At 52.3% G+C, this 14,130-nt stretch overlaps 1 protein-coding gene across 28 annotated transcripts in view; it reads right to left on the reverse strand.

Moving 5' to 3' along the window:
* The window catches only part of HDAC4 (histone deacetylase 4), a 257,343-nt gene that overhangs the window by 45,540 nt on the left and 197,673 nt on the right, over window positions 1-14,130 (reverse strand). For 26 of the 28 annotated variants that reach the window (XR_004969397.1, XR_004969400.1, XR_004969395.1 and 23 more), the window contains 6 exons: window positions 13,817-13,863; window positions 10,165-10,272; window positions 8,071-8,126; window positions 6,021-6,108; window positions 4,024-4,143; window positions 3,126-3,223 (listed from right to left, as the gene is read on the reverse strand). Coding sequence is in view for 8 of the 28 variants with exons in the window: in XM_036319831.1 (XP_036175724.1) it covers window positions 3,126-3,223; window positions 4,024-4,143; window positions 6,021-6,108; window positions 8,071-8,126; window positions 10,165-10,272; window positions 13,817-13,863 (517 nt within the window). In the remaining 20 variants the exon portion in view is untranslated. Of the gene's footprint in view, window positions 1-3,125; window positions 3,224-4,023; window positions 4,144-6,020; window positions 6,109-6,466; window positions 6,519-8,070; window positions 8,127-10,164; window positions 10,273-13,816; window positions 13,864-14,130 lie in introns of all 28 variants that reach the window. The other 2 variants (XR_004969405.1, XR_004969404.1) reach the window with 1 other exon arrangement.

The raw sequence follows: 14,130 nt of genomic DNA on the forward strand, positions 1-14,130 counted from the left end.
GACGCTGTTGTGCTGTCCTTCGCCCAGCTCAGACCTGCTCCTCTTGATTCTCTGTTCACTACCCCTACCCTCATCCACCAGCACTTGAGCCCCCGCCCCGCCTCAGTTCTATCTGATCACCAACATTTTCTGAGGTGGCCCTTCCCACCCTGTTCCCCATCCTGGTCAGGGTTGCCATCCTTCCCTGGGCTCGTCCATGGAATCTAGTGCAGTCCACCCATCCTGGAACCAACTCTGTCACCAAACTGCCACGAGATAGCCATCAAACATGCAGAACACACCGCCTTAGTCACCTGGTCAGAGCCCTGGACACTCACTGTCAGAGTCACGGTCCAGCTCTCTGGAAGCAGCCACACAGCCTGGACTGGCTCCTGTGGGAAAGGCCCGTTCCCCGACACCCATGCCAGCTCACTCCTGCAAGACTTGTGAGTGGGCACGGGTACATGCACCTGCTGCAGCCCTGTGGTCCCCGTCTGAGTCACCTGAGGGGGCAGGCACTGCATGGATCACCTGTTCCATTCCCGCCGCCCAGGGCAGGGCAGTTGGACATGAGACTGCCCAATTCTGAGTTTCTAGCTTACATCTTTGCTTCTAAAATCACCGCAGAATATCCTTGGGTAAAATTTAGAGACATGTTGAAGAGACATGGAGAGAACACAGAATGTCATGGACATTTCAGCACAACAGAAAAGTTAGAAAGAAGCAAAACACACCTTAAGGACGTAACAAAAGTCAGAAGTGCCACAACCTGACGCCATGCCCAAAAGGCCAGGGAAGGTGACATGAACCTGCCCGGCTGTTCAATCGCTGGGTCACTGCAATTACCACTTTGGGATGTGCAGGTCCCCTGACACCTCTCAGACACTATGTCACAATGAAATCCAAATTATGACATCAGAGTACGGACAATCCCGATTTCACTTCCTCACTGCTGATAGGTGGACCTGCTGGGCTGCCAGCCGCAGGTAAGCGAGGGGTTAAGGAAAGTGCACCATTATCTCCTCCAGCCCAGGCCCTCAGCTCCTCAGCCAACTTCAAAGCCTCACCCCACTGGTTTGAATTAGGCCCCCTTTTCTCCTACAAGCCTCCCGCCCCAGGAGAAAGCACCGCTGCTCCTGGATTTCATTAGGGGCAGTTTTCTTATCTCCTCTTCATCGCAGGCTTGATCTCCTGAAATGCAATGTGGCAGGCAGGGTCTGAGGAACACGGTGCTCCGTCTGAGGCACGCACTGTCCGCGGGGCCCCAAGGGGAGCAGCACAGAAGAAAGGGGAAAACGGATCCTGACCCTCTTCCCCCTCCGACGATCAATGCCCAGGGAACCATAAATTGTAAACTTCAAAGTGCTATTTTACATTAAAATCAATAAAAAAAAAAAACCGACACAATTTTCCTTTTCAAAGAAGTTATTTAAGCTTTAAAAAGCTCATTTGATAAGGTATCATCATGTACACACTTGGCAGGAGATTAAAACAGAATGTCGACAGCAACTCCGAGGGAAAGGTTCATCTTAAAGGCTGGCCTGGGGAGGGGGACGACTTTCAGGGCCGCCTAGCTGCCCCTCACCCTGCCCACCACCAATGAAATGCCAGAGGAGGTGCCAACACGTCCGCCTAGGATCGGAGTGCACAGGGCACTGACAAGCTGCAAGTGCCAATCCAGTCAAACCTGGCCCGAAAAATGGTCTGAAAGAAGAGAGACTACCCAGTTTTTACCACTTCAAGCCTCAGTTTAAAGAAAGTTTTGCCTTCTGACTACACCAGGTGTGGGCTGTGTTGTGCCCTGGTCCCCTGGGTGGCACCAACATTCACTTGGGCACTGTTTACACCCCTCACGGTGGCATCTGGACACCTATTTCAAAAGGAACCCCCTGAGAGGGCCGGTTCTCAGGCAGGAGGGGACAGTGATGCTGAGTGGCTGTTCCATGCACATGCAGCGACTGCCCAGGTGGGTTCAGATTTCATGAAGCTGATATTTAACTGTGCACAGGAGAAAATTGTCAGATGTTTTGGGCCTCCTTCTCTCTTAAATTAGGCAGGGTAATTATCAAAATTCCACAATATTTGATAGAGTAAGAAGAAACATCAAAATTAGACCAATGAGGCCAGGAGAAAAAGTAATTCGGTGCCCATCAGGGTAGGTCTTCCAAGAGGCAACTGGCTCCTATTTTCACAGACCAATTCTGTTGTTGGAGCTGCTGACCAAAGGCCTCTCCATTTGCAGGCCCACATGCATGCTGATACTGGGGACTAGGATCCTGTTCTGAGGTGAGCGAGCAGATGCTGTGAAGGGTCCTGTGACCCACACAGGTCTCACCGGGACATGAGGCAGAACCCTCAGCAAAGCTTTGGCCAGATGTGTCCTTAATGAATCTCAGCCTCCAGAGAAGGAGGTGGAAAGTCACTGGGGATGCCCCGGGGTACCAACTACTGGGTTTTCTGAAATGGTCAGACTTCACCATTGAACAAAACTCTCCTCCTCTCGCGGGCCCTGCCCCACCCTGAGCTGCCCATTCTGCCATTTTAACGTCAACAGAGGCCACCTGTGCTATAGGAATTACTTCAGTCTGGCCCAGATCAAACCAGAAATCACCATTTGATGACAAAAGCAAACACTGAGGCTCAATTCTAGGGCCCAGAATAACACCAAGCAAGTGTATGAATGGGGAGGCCATCTAGTTTATCAATAAAGGAGGAAGATCTTTTTCTGTCTCCCGTCTTCTCAAAGAGGTTTCTGGAAGCTAAGTCAGGAGACCACAGCCTTCCAGATTTGAACACCCACTTTTCATTACTACACCTCCTGACCCCTTCACTGAACCATTGGGACCCAAAGTGCACAGCCTGGAGCTCTGCAGACAAAGGTCAGAAGACAGCCTCAAAGATTCCACCTTCAGCTTAAACAAGGAACTGAGACCGCACGCTAGGGCCTCAGAGCATCGCCCCTCCACATACAGGATAGAAACATCTGTCTCTGGAAGGTGTACCCGGGGGACGCTGGAGGGTCCTCCTGAGAGGGGTCTGGGTGCTTAGGAAGGAGGGTGAGGGTTAAAGTCAACAGGAACTGAGACATGGGGGTGGAGTTCCTCGAGGTCCCTAAGTGCCCGTGGACAGGAAGCCAGGACAGTTACCTGAAGGCTGCCAAGTACTCTGCATCTCCCATGGGGGGGTCAAGGCCACCAGTGAAAGCCATGTTGACGTTGAAGCCCACGCCCGGCCCTGTGCCCACCTGTGGGAAGGAAACATGTGTCAGACCCTCGACAGACCAGCCCTGGCGGTCCCACAGCAGAGCTGTGGCTGTGCTCCTCATGAGCTGTCACTGGTCCCTACAACCCCTGACATGCTGACTCCGATGACGGCATGCTTTCACAGAATTTGGGGCTCTCGCCCCGCCCACCTGACCTGTGGGTGCAGTGGGGGCCACCCTTTCCCTGGGCCCTGGATGAACTGCAGCTCTGTGCTGAGTGACAGACACAAGCCAGCAGAGGGCCACTAGGAAATGCCTGCAGACGAGCTGCCCTTTCAACTTCCTTCCGGGAAATAAGATCTGGAGGTGAAGCAGCTGTTTCCTAGGGTGGGATTCCCCACTGCTGGGGCCTCCACAGGCTTGGCTGGGGCTGAGGGTGTCATGAAGGCTCTGAGCCTGTCGTCCTGGGGCCCACTGTCTGGCACCACAGGTGAAATCAGAGCACAGTCAGCCTGCCCGAGGGACTGGACAAGAGCACGGCCTGCATAGCAGCCATTCCTGGAGGAAGAAGGGCACCCTGCTCCCTGCTCAGGAACACCTCTGTCGGCCTAGACTGGAATGGGAAATGGTCTCCAGGCCTTCACTTACACATCAGACAAAAGTCAGGCTGCTGTGCACACACGGGATGGAATTCAGGCCAATGTCTGCCTCAAGTCACCTTCTGGGGTTTCCATGAGTGGGTAGCCCTTGCTTCTGCTGTGCAGATGTCCACTCTGTCTCCAGGGTAGCCCTGCCTTGACCTCCTCCCAAAGTCCTGCACACCTACAGGAGGCCCTGAGTACCTCGTCAGGCGCCCCGCTGCCTGGGAAGAAGTTGCCGTCGTCGTAGCGGTGCAGTGAGATGTAGAGGACATTGGGGTCGCTGTAGAAGGCCTGCTGGGTCCCATTTCCATGGTGCACATCCTGAGAACAGGGAGAGTGGACTCAATCTGGGCCATGCCAGGATATCTCCTAGGCTCAGTCCCCCAGCAGCCCAGCCAGGCCACTAACTTCACAGGGATGCCAGCCCCCTGCCCCCAGGACTCGGTCAGAGGGCCCCAGGGACCAGAAGGAAGGGTCCCGGGACTGTGCCCGAATTCTTAGCACCAGAATAGACTGCAGACTTTTGGCAACAAAAGGTTGGTGTTTCAACCCTGCCTGGAGGCCAGTTTATTTGACTAATTTCTTGCTTGGCTGTGTTTGTGAAAAGTGAGCCACTTCCTCCCTCCTCTGACCATGGCTGCTGATGCTCGAGCACATGCGAAGTGTCAGCTCTGTGCCTGACGCTGGGGTAAGCTGTGGGGTGGGGGATGGGAGGAGTGGGAATGCGGGGCAGGCCTACCCCACAGGCTGAGTGGCAGGTGCATAAGGCACCCAGCACTGTGGGCCCAGGTCCCAAACTAAACTGACAAACCACTTCTCCTAATCACAATGGGTGGCCAGGCTTCCACCAGGCCCTAGGCCCCACTTCCTTGGCCAGGACCACGAGGCCCCCGAGAAGGGGCCTGCTTCACACAGTGTGCACATGAGGGACTGCTTGCATGTCAGTGATTGGGAATACCAGAGAACTGCTTAGTATCCTTCTCTTCTTTATAAAAGTCATCTGTGCTCATTACAGAAAACACGGGACCACGGTACATAAGGAGTTGTGAGAAACAAACACTCAGTCCCAGCCACCAGGAACCACTGATGCTGTGCAGACAGGCGGCAGGTGCACACTACCTGTACCCTGTGGGACACGGCAGCACATGCCTCAGTGAGGTTCCCTGAAGGTTCCGCACAGGTCACCAACTTTTGCCAACTGCTACAGCCACGCCTGCGTTGATCACACGGCTGAGCTGTTCTAAATCACATGGCACCTGTCGCCTCCCCAGCATTTCTAGTTATTCCGTTAGGAGCAACTAAGGGCTCAGGGACATAGGCGCCAGGCACACTGCAGCCAGTGACTCTGTTTTCACTGAGGCCACATAAGTCACGCGGCCTAAGCCACCTAAGTGCTCCTGGAACTCTGTGACCCGCGCCCACATCTGGGAGCTTGCCGGGTATCCTGGGTTGTGTTTTGGTTTTTCTTATCCAAAGTGACAGGACTTTGCATTTTAAGTCATACTCCTACCTGGTGGACCTAACTTTTTTCCTTAAAATTTTATAAAATTAATCATAAATACCCAAGAGAATACCCTTTACTCCCCCCCCCCCCCCCCCGGCAAAGAATTAAGTTAACACCTTGACTATCCACTTCCAGTACCAGAACCCATGACCCTGATTGTGGAGTTCAGAGGTCACAGCGTTTCTAACTAGAGCTTGCCCTTTGGGGCACTGGGATTGTGAGAAGTGGCACTTCCTACAGGGAATGGGGAAGGAACGTAAAGCAGCACAAACTGGGTCTCCGGTGCCGGTGCCAAGGCAAGAAGGGCGCTTTCTCACAAGGGAAGCTGCACACTGGTCCAGGGGAGAGTGCGGCCTGTGCTCTCAGACAGAGGCACCTGGTGCAGGCTGCACCATCTCCTCCTAAACCTGCTTCTTAGCGAGGTTTTGCCAGGGTTGCCCCCAACCACTGGCACATTTCTAGGTATTTTGGGAACCCAATTATTGGCAGGATCATCTATTGAAGTTGTGAAATAGATCCGTAACAGGTCTGGGCTTTTATTTTCCGAATCTTTGAGATAGTTTCCAGAAGCTAAGGTCCCCAAATCTAGATGTCTCAGGAGGCAGAAATGCTTGCCTTCTCCCTCTACACAGGACAGTCTTTCTGTGAGAATCACAGCTCCCCCAGCCCTGCCCTGGTGAGGGAGGCCCCTTACCCAGTCCACTATGAGCGTCTTGCTCACATTCAGCCTCTGTTGGAGAAGCCTGGCTGCAACAGCCACGGAGTTGAAGTAGCAGAAACCCCTGCAGGTGAGAATCAGGAAAAACGGAGAAAAAAATATAGGACTGGATCAGGTTGTTTTTTTTTTGTTGTTGAGATTTTTTAGAGAGAGAGGAAGAGAGAGGGAGAAACAATAGATGAGAGAGGTAAACATCCATGAGTTGCCTCCTGCACGCCCCATACTGGGGAGCGAACCCACAACCTGGGTAAGTGCCCTGCCCAGGAATCAAAAGGGCCACCATTCAGTGCACAGATGACGCCCAACCGAGCCACACTGCCCAGAGCTAGATCAGTTTTTACGTAACTTGCAACAGAACCATCAAGAGTTTAAGAGGGTCTGGTGAATGTACAGTTTCTAATCAAGCAGTTTGAGAACCTTACTTGATGCTTATGATTGACAGACCAGTCTCCTGTGTGCAGACGGCCAGGCTCCCTGTAAGAAAATCCATTTCATTTTGTACCAACATCTCACTCTTACTGGCCTCTCAAGAGACACCATGGGCCACAGAACACAGACATGTGACCTAGTTTAGTTGCTCACTGCCAATCTTTCCACGTTCTAAGACATACGACAATGATGTATACAGGCACCCCACTGACTGACTGTAATTCCAGAGTCTTATTCAAGAGAGCAAGAAAACCTAAGAAAGTGATCCAGGTAAAAATGAAAGTCTTCTCAGTCTAAATCTGTTTTTGTGGAATTCCCACAGAACCGGGTGGCCTGCTGTTTTGCTGCTGGAATCCAGGCTGCAGTCTGGGAGCCGCCCCCTAGGACGTGCGGCTACAGCTCGGTGCACAGCGGAGAAACTGCACTGAAAACACCTCTCTGTCACCCACTGCAGTCATTTGGGTTTACTACTCAGAATATCCAACACTGAGATTCAAGCTAGAAGTCACTCTGAGCACTGAGACAAGGCCATGCTCCCAGGTGGCCTGGAGTGAGTGCTCTGGGCCATGGGGCAGCCAGCGACTTCTCAGGTGAGGCTGCAAATACTCCAACCCACATCCACCTCCTTCTTCCTACACAAAGATGATTCCTTCTGAAACTCTGCTCTGACTCCCTTACTCCGGATTTGAAATGACAGGAGGTCCTTTGGGTATCACGGATTAGTCTGTGGTCCCACTGTGGTCTAGCGGCTTTATGAGGGCGTTGCCCTCCCTGCCCTTCCTGGCTCCACCTGACAGTGCTGTCTGCCAGGTGACATACCACGACTCATTCTTCAAGGCACAGCCCCAACATCACCTCCTCCTAACTCACCTGGGCTGTCTCCTGGCCAGGGGAGGCCACCGTGTTCACTGGGGTGGTTTCCTAGCCCAGTGAGAGGGCACCTCACCCTGCAGGCAGCAGAGGCACTCTGCACAACACCTGAGGCTGAGTGAGTCCTTGTGACCTTGACCCAGGTGACTGTGCACCAGTCACTGGCTCTCCACGAACACGATGGATTGGACAATCCATACATCACATGCACCACCTCAGCCACCGCCTCAGAGGCGCACAGCCAGGGGAATCTGAACCCGGAACAAAGTCCAGGGAGCGGGCCATGAGGTCATAACCCGGAGCCTTCAGCTTCATCATCACCATACTGTAAGCAGTTACCTGAGAGGTCATACTGAAAACAAGTGGAGGGTTTGACCCTGAATGCTCAGTAACAAGGACGGGCCACATGGACTCGTCTATACAATGTAAGCTTTCTCTCCCAATTTTTTGCAGCACACTTAACAACTGACTTGTCTAGACTAATTCTGTGGGTTCCTTTCCTTCCTTTCCATTCTCCGATTCACCTTTTCATCACAACCATCAGCAAAGTCGGCCTTTGACTACAGAGCTGCTCGGTTAGTCACTCATGCTAGATCGGGGACACTTGGTGTGGAAGACATGCAAGCACATTCCACATCACAGGAGGTGTGGCAGGTGGCAACTTCAGTCCTTTAAGGAGTCAGACACCAGCCCCTCCCCCACCTGCAGGGCCCATGTGTCTACTTACATGGGCGTGCTCTCCTCTGCGTGATGTCCTGGAGGGCGGACCACGGCAAAGCCATTCTACACACAATACCAGACATGTGGGGGAAAATAGGGAGGAAAGATTGGTTTCACATCAGTGAAAAAATCATACAAACTGAATGGTTAGCAGACTCAGAGGACACTCGAGGATGTGGATTTATGCGGAACCCAGGGCATACACAGGAACAGGATAAAGGGCTGACTGCAGCATTGCTGAGATGGCTAGTCTACAGGCGATTGTGGTTACTAAGGGAAAGTCATCCCTGACTTTCTACCTTTGCTGGCCTGCTGGCCAGGGTGGACACTGCTCAGTGTGAGATTCTGCGAGGGCTGGAGAGAACCCTTAGTTCAGGACTCTCCAGGAAGCAACCTGACGGGGTCCGTGGGTGTAGATGAAATAGAAGGGGCTCGGCTGTGGGGCAGATGTCATGTCCCAGTTTGGCCTTGATGTGAAGGTCTGTCATTATCACTGCAGCTCAGTATACAGGGGAATGGGCCACGTGGAAAACAAGCCCATCAGCACCTTGAAGAAATATCTCAGAAGCTGGGAGCTGCACACCCCTGCCTTCTGTTAGAACCTCTAGGTTAGGTAGGCTTTAAAAAACCATCTACTTTAAAGACACTCTGTAGCTGCTGTATACAATGTACAATGTATACACTGCACAGGATGTATACATTGTATAGGATGTGTGCACTGAACAGAATGTATACACTACAAAAATAGTCTCCATGAGCATCTCTTGGTTTCACCAGCAACAGGAAGCTGTGTGGTCAGTCTATACACTCAGTAGAGAGACCCATCTCCCTGCACACAGACTCTGCGCAGTGGTGTTAAGAGTGCAGACCACAGACCCTGGGCACCCCGTGCCCCTCCAGGGGCAGCTGTCATAATGACCTTAACCTTTCCTACCGTGCTGGCCATTGTGTGGATGCACTGGTGGGCCCACTGAGAGTGTCATAGCAGGAACTCAGGCACCCACCTGCAGTGCGATTTTCGCCACACATTTGCAGGGGAAAAGGCAAAATGTTCTCAATGAAGCAGTAAACTTATCAATGTCATCAACTCTCGACCCTGAACACACGCCTGTCCCATGTCGAGAAGCGTGAGGCTGTGTGAGCAGTTCTGCCGCTGACCTGAGCCTGGCTGCTCCCCGCAGGAGCACCAGTTTTCCTCAAAAGCAGTGAATAGGACTTCCTCAAAAATAAACCAAGTGAGCTGTCCTCAGGGAAAGTGCACTCAGTGGTAGCCTTCGTGCTAAGATCTGGGTGTTCAGTGAAAATGAGCCAACGTTCGGGAACCTGGATTGACCACTCCTCCTGGCACTCAGAAGACAGTCCTGAGTGTTGACCGTGCAGTGAGACGGGCAAGGCTGGAAAGACATGCATCACCCAATGAGCCCATATTTCCAAATGACCAGTGTTACACAGGTCACGTGTAGACACGGGATCTATTCAATGTGCAAGACAGGCCCATGGATTTTCATGTAAGAATTACAGCTCACTGACTGTTTCAGGTGCCACATTGCAACTAAATTCAAGAGACTTCCACTTGCTGAATTTTGGTGTGGCATCAAAGAATATCCACAATTACCTCAAAAAGCTACTGAAATACTCCCTTTCCCCAATTCCGTGTCTGTGTGAGGCTGGCTTTCTTCATGTACTTCAACCAAAACAGCATGTTGCCAGAGAGCACACAGAAGTAGCTATGAGAACCCAGCTAACCTACGGAGCCATACAGATATTTATAAATGTTTTTAAACTTTCTCGGCTTCATCTCTAATATGGTCCATGCTGATGACACAACTTACACACACAAGAGTTTTTGGGGAGCTCCAATACTTTCTAAGACTATAAAGTGCTTGAGGACCCATACCTCTGAGGACAGCTAGGTAATTGTTTACACAGATGTAGGAAATGTTCCTCTTGATTCACAGCTGTTGACAGAACAGGGTCCCTCCTTTGCGCCCATTGTGCCTGTCTAGAGGGGGAGTCGCAGTGGCTGTTTTCTTCCCCTCTCCTGGAAATGTCCAGGCCGGTTTCCTGCTAGGACCCCCATCTCTGCCGCATGCTCACTGACCTTCAGCTCCCCTGTGGCCACCTTGAAGACCAGCTCCACCACGCAGCCCACAGCCAGGCGGGCTGCCCCCGATGAGTGCACCTCGTTCCATATGGTGTCACTGTCCACCTGTGGAAACAACACTCAACAGTGAGACCTTGCCGTGGGCTCTTGTCCCAGAGCCTGTCTCTTCCTCACCAATTACAGAACATACCTTACCGCTTTTCAGAGGCATGCCAAAAATACTAAGCAAGAAAAGAACAGTGACTGCACCAACACCAGTGTGTCTGGGTTTGCCCTTGTTGGAGTGTCACTGTATTCTCAGCTGCTCCGACACATTGAAAGCTGAGTACAGATGTCAAGGTTGCCTGGTCAGTTCCTGTTTGTTTTTACTACAACTGCAGTTGAGTTAAACTAACAATTAGCAAAATGATATGTGAGAAGAATTAGAGGTCTTTTCAAATTATGGCCTTGTTTTGTGCAGAATTTAATTAGAAGCACCAAATACTTGATAAGTTCTATAGGAATGGAGGCATGGAGTCGGGGTGAGGGGAGTGAAGGTCTCCCGGAACATCCTGGTGGACTGTGCACCACGCTCTGCCCAGGTGATGGCATGTCTGCCTGTTCACGGCCACTGTGTGCAGACATGTCAGGAATTTCTTTGTGTGTATTGGCTTATTTATTAAGGCATATTAGATTTTTTAAGGCTGGGAGAGAAGGAGGCAGAGGCAGGCCTCAGTTTTGTGAAGAGTGTCTCCTTGTAGAACAGGGGAGAGTGGGACAGGATTAAGCACAAAGCCCCTGGGCGCTGTGCCCCATCCACATGTGCCTTGGCCACACACATTGCATGTCCTGTTTTGGGACACAGCCCAGCGAAGATTCTGAGAAGGTGTGCAGTAACATGATTGTTTATCTTTAATATAGTGTCTGCAAGTCTATATGAGGACCCTCCTCTCCAAATTCATCTCCTCCGAGCGCTGAATGCTTTGGGACTCCTGAGACGGAGGCCCAGGCAGCTGCACACTACTGAGATGTTGCTGCCAAAACTGTGCCTGCCCCTCCTGGCAGGTGTGTCCTGATGCACAGGCTCTTGCCCACCTGATTACAACACTGACTCTTCATGCGGGTGGATGAACTTCTTTCAAGGAAGCCTTGAAGCTTGTATCTTCAAAGCCAGATGATTTAAAATAAAGTACATTTCTGAGGGGTTTGAGCCACTGCCTGATGAGTGCTACTTCTTGAGGGTTATTCTTCCCAATGACCAAACTTCTATGTTCTCTAAATAGTTTCCAAATGTCAAAGGAATGCTGTGCGCTTCCCCAACTCTCCCAGCTTTGATATTCAACTTCCAAAGCCCGGCTTCCATGCTAGGGCACACTGCTCTGCTGTCCTCGGACGGTCCGTTCACACAACCATCTGCACCCAGTCCTGGCTGCAGAAACACCTCACTAAAATCAAAGGTGACAGCCCTTGACCGACAGCCAGTGGGGGTGGCCAACCGCTGCCTGTGCCTTCAGGAGGATGACACTTTCATGGGCAGGCCAGCCCCAAGGCTGCTCCTCTGAGGACCGAAGGCAGTTTGGGCAAAACCACTCAGGTTATTTCTCTCTACAGGTGAAGATTTGGGCTTTAGGGCCAAGTAACACAGTATGGGGAGGGAGTGAACTCACACACCACGTACTTCGAAGGTCCCTGCTCTCCCCCTGCTCACCCTGGGTCCTGTACCATCCTACCCAGAGCCAACAACAGCCCCCAGCCCCACAGTGGGATACCAGGACCTTTCACTACTTCAGGGCTGGCCCTCCAGCTGCTGGCCACTAGACTGTGGATAAACCTGGAATGGTCAGCCCTCAGCCCCGAGTTCCAGAAGCATGAGGTCCTGGGGAAGGAGTGCAGCCTGGACAAGTGGCCATGTCAGGAGGCGACCCTGCTTAGAGCGAGGCAGCAATGTGCCTGTTAATTCAGGACAGGACCCACTGCACGCAAAGAACAGAGTGGATGCAGAAGACTTTCCACAGAGACTGGGGGACAGATAAGGTGGCCCTTTAGGAGTGCAGAGCACGGGCACGGGACTCAGCACCAGGGCCCGCGGGGGGCGGGGGGGGACTCACCAAGTTCTCACTAAGGGAAACCTGTAATAACCAGGAGGTGAGCAAAGCAGTTTCTTTTACCGGGTTGAGAAGAGGTAAATCACCTTAGCCTCTATGTAATACAGTTAAGGAAGAATAGTTATACACCTAGATGCTAACTTAAAGCGAGCAGCCTCTCTCACTGCTTCCTGATGTTCCCACCCACACTTGGGCTCCTAAGGTCGGCTGGACCCTGGTGCTGGAAGGAGAAGCTGAGGCCCAGGAGGATTGTGCTGCACCAGCAACACAGGTAATTATGGAAACAATGGAAAGAGACACCCTGCGGTTCACTCCTAATTATCCCACAGGCTCCCCTCTACCAGTCAATGTGCTGGGACTTTTGTTCCCGAGCTTGGGGGCCTCTTGTGCCTGGGTGTGAGCTGGGCTCTGGTCAGCCTGCGGTCAGGTCTGGACTCACACTGGGGAGGGGCACCCAGCTCAAGGTCCCACTCAGCTTTCATTTGTAAATTATAAGTCCTGCCTTGCCCCGTGCTAGCTGCAGGGCTGTGCAAATCCAAACCTTTTCAAGTCTGGCCAGAAATTTGCCCCGAATTAAGAGATTGCAGCCTACTTACAATTCCGAATAAAACAACTCTAGGAGGGCTTGGTGGTGGATGAATAAATGCCGCTGATTCGCTTTCTGACGGGATAATTTTCAAAGCAGCGATTTTTGTAAAGACTCAGGAAGAAAACAATTTTGTTTCATTTCCATAACAGAATCCAGACCTTGGGCTTCACCCTGAGCTCTGTAATTACACGCACACCCTGCCGCTGCGCAGTTTCAGCCCGACAGCTTTGTTGTCCACTCGGCCATTTCCCGGGTTGCTGGGACCTCGTGGCCAGCAGATCGCCAGGAGGAGGCCCGGTCTCACTTTCAAACTGCAGCTCTGTTCCTGCCCCCACCCTCCCTCATCCGAGTGAGTGGGGGCCAGGAGCTCCTTCTTTATTCAAGAGGCTTTGGCTGGGGAGACCCCCCTTCCCTGAACCAAGGGAGGCTGACACCCATACCAGAAAGTCCACCTAGTTCAGTGCCCACATTAAAACTCGGGGCCCCATAAGTGTCTCCCTGACCTGATCTGATCTGCTTAAAAGCATGCCAGAGTTGGACAAGCAGTGAACACAGCAAGCTGGCAGCTTCTGGAACTTCAATGGCCCTTAAACATCAGGCTTCTGCAGTCCAAGCTTCACTGGGGCTTGGGTTTGGACATTGGGACAAAGATTTTCACCACCTGAGTCGGGACGAGCAGACCTTGCTCTGCAGCTAGGAGACCAGCCCGCACAACCGATCCCGTTTCCTAAGGCAAGCCATGGTGCCAGACGACCCTCCCCAGGAAGGTGCCCGAGTCCAGCCATCAAATGCTCACAGGCTCACGGGGCCTTTGAAGCCACACGTGTGAGCGGCAGGGCAGCCCGGCTGCCAGCCCGTTTATGGAAAACACCTGGCAGCCATTATCCACTCGGCAGAGAGCGAGGCGGCGGTTTCTGTGACCACTGGGACCCTGAGAACAAACAGGACATTATTTACACATTAAAGAAATACTTACCCCGACACCGCCACAGGGCAGCCTGACAAACATGGACGTCAGCGAGCCTGCAAGAGAAGAAGAGCCAAGGTCAGAGGGCCAAGGTCACAGGGCACAGCATGGACTCTGGAAATGTTGCGGGTTCCTGAAAGGCGTAGGTACCATCATACATCCCAACTGAGGGCAACCTAGTTTCAAAGACAGAACTGTACCTCTACGCTGGGTGGCACCTGGTGGTCAGTGGGTCCTGGGCTTACGGGACCTTCCTTAAGGCAGGGGAGGCACCCACGGGTGGGCTTTGCTTCCAGCCAGAGCTTGTGTACCTTGCGTGGCAC

The sequence above is a fragment of the Myotis myotis genome, unplaced genomic scaffold (assembly GCF_014108235.1).
Source record: "Myotis myotis isolate mMyoMyo1 unplaced genomic scaffold, mMyoMyo1.p scaffold_m19_p_8, whole genome shotgun sequence".
NCBI lineage: Eukaryota > Metazoa > Chordata > Mammalia > Chiroptera > Vespertilionidae > Myotis > Myotis myotis.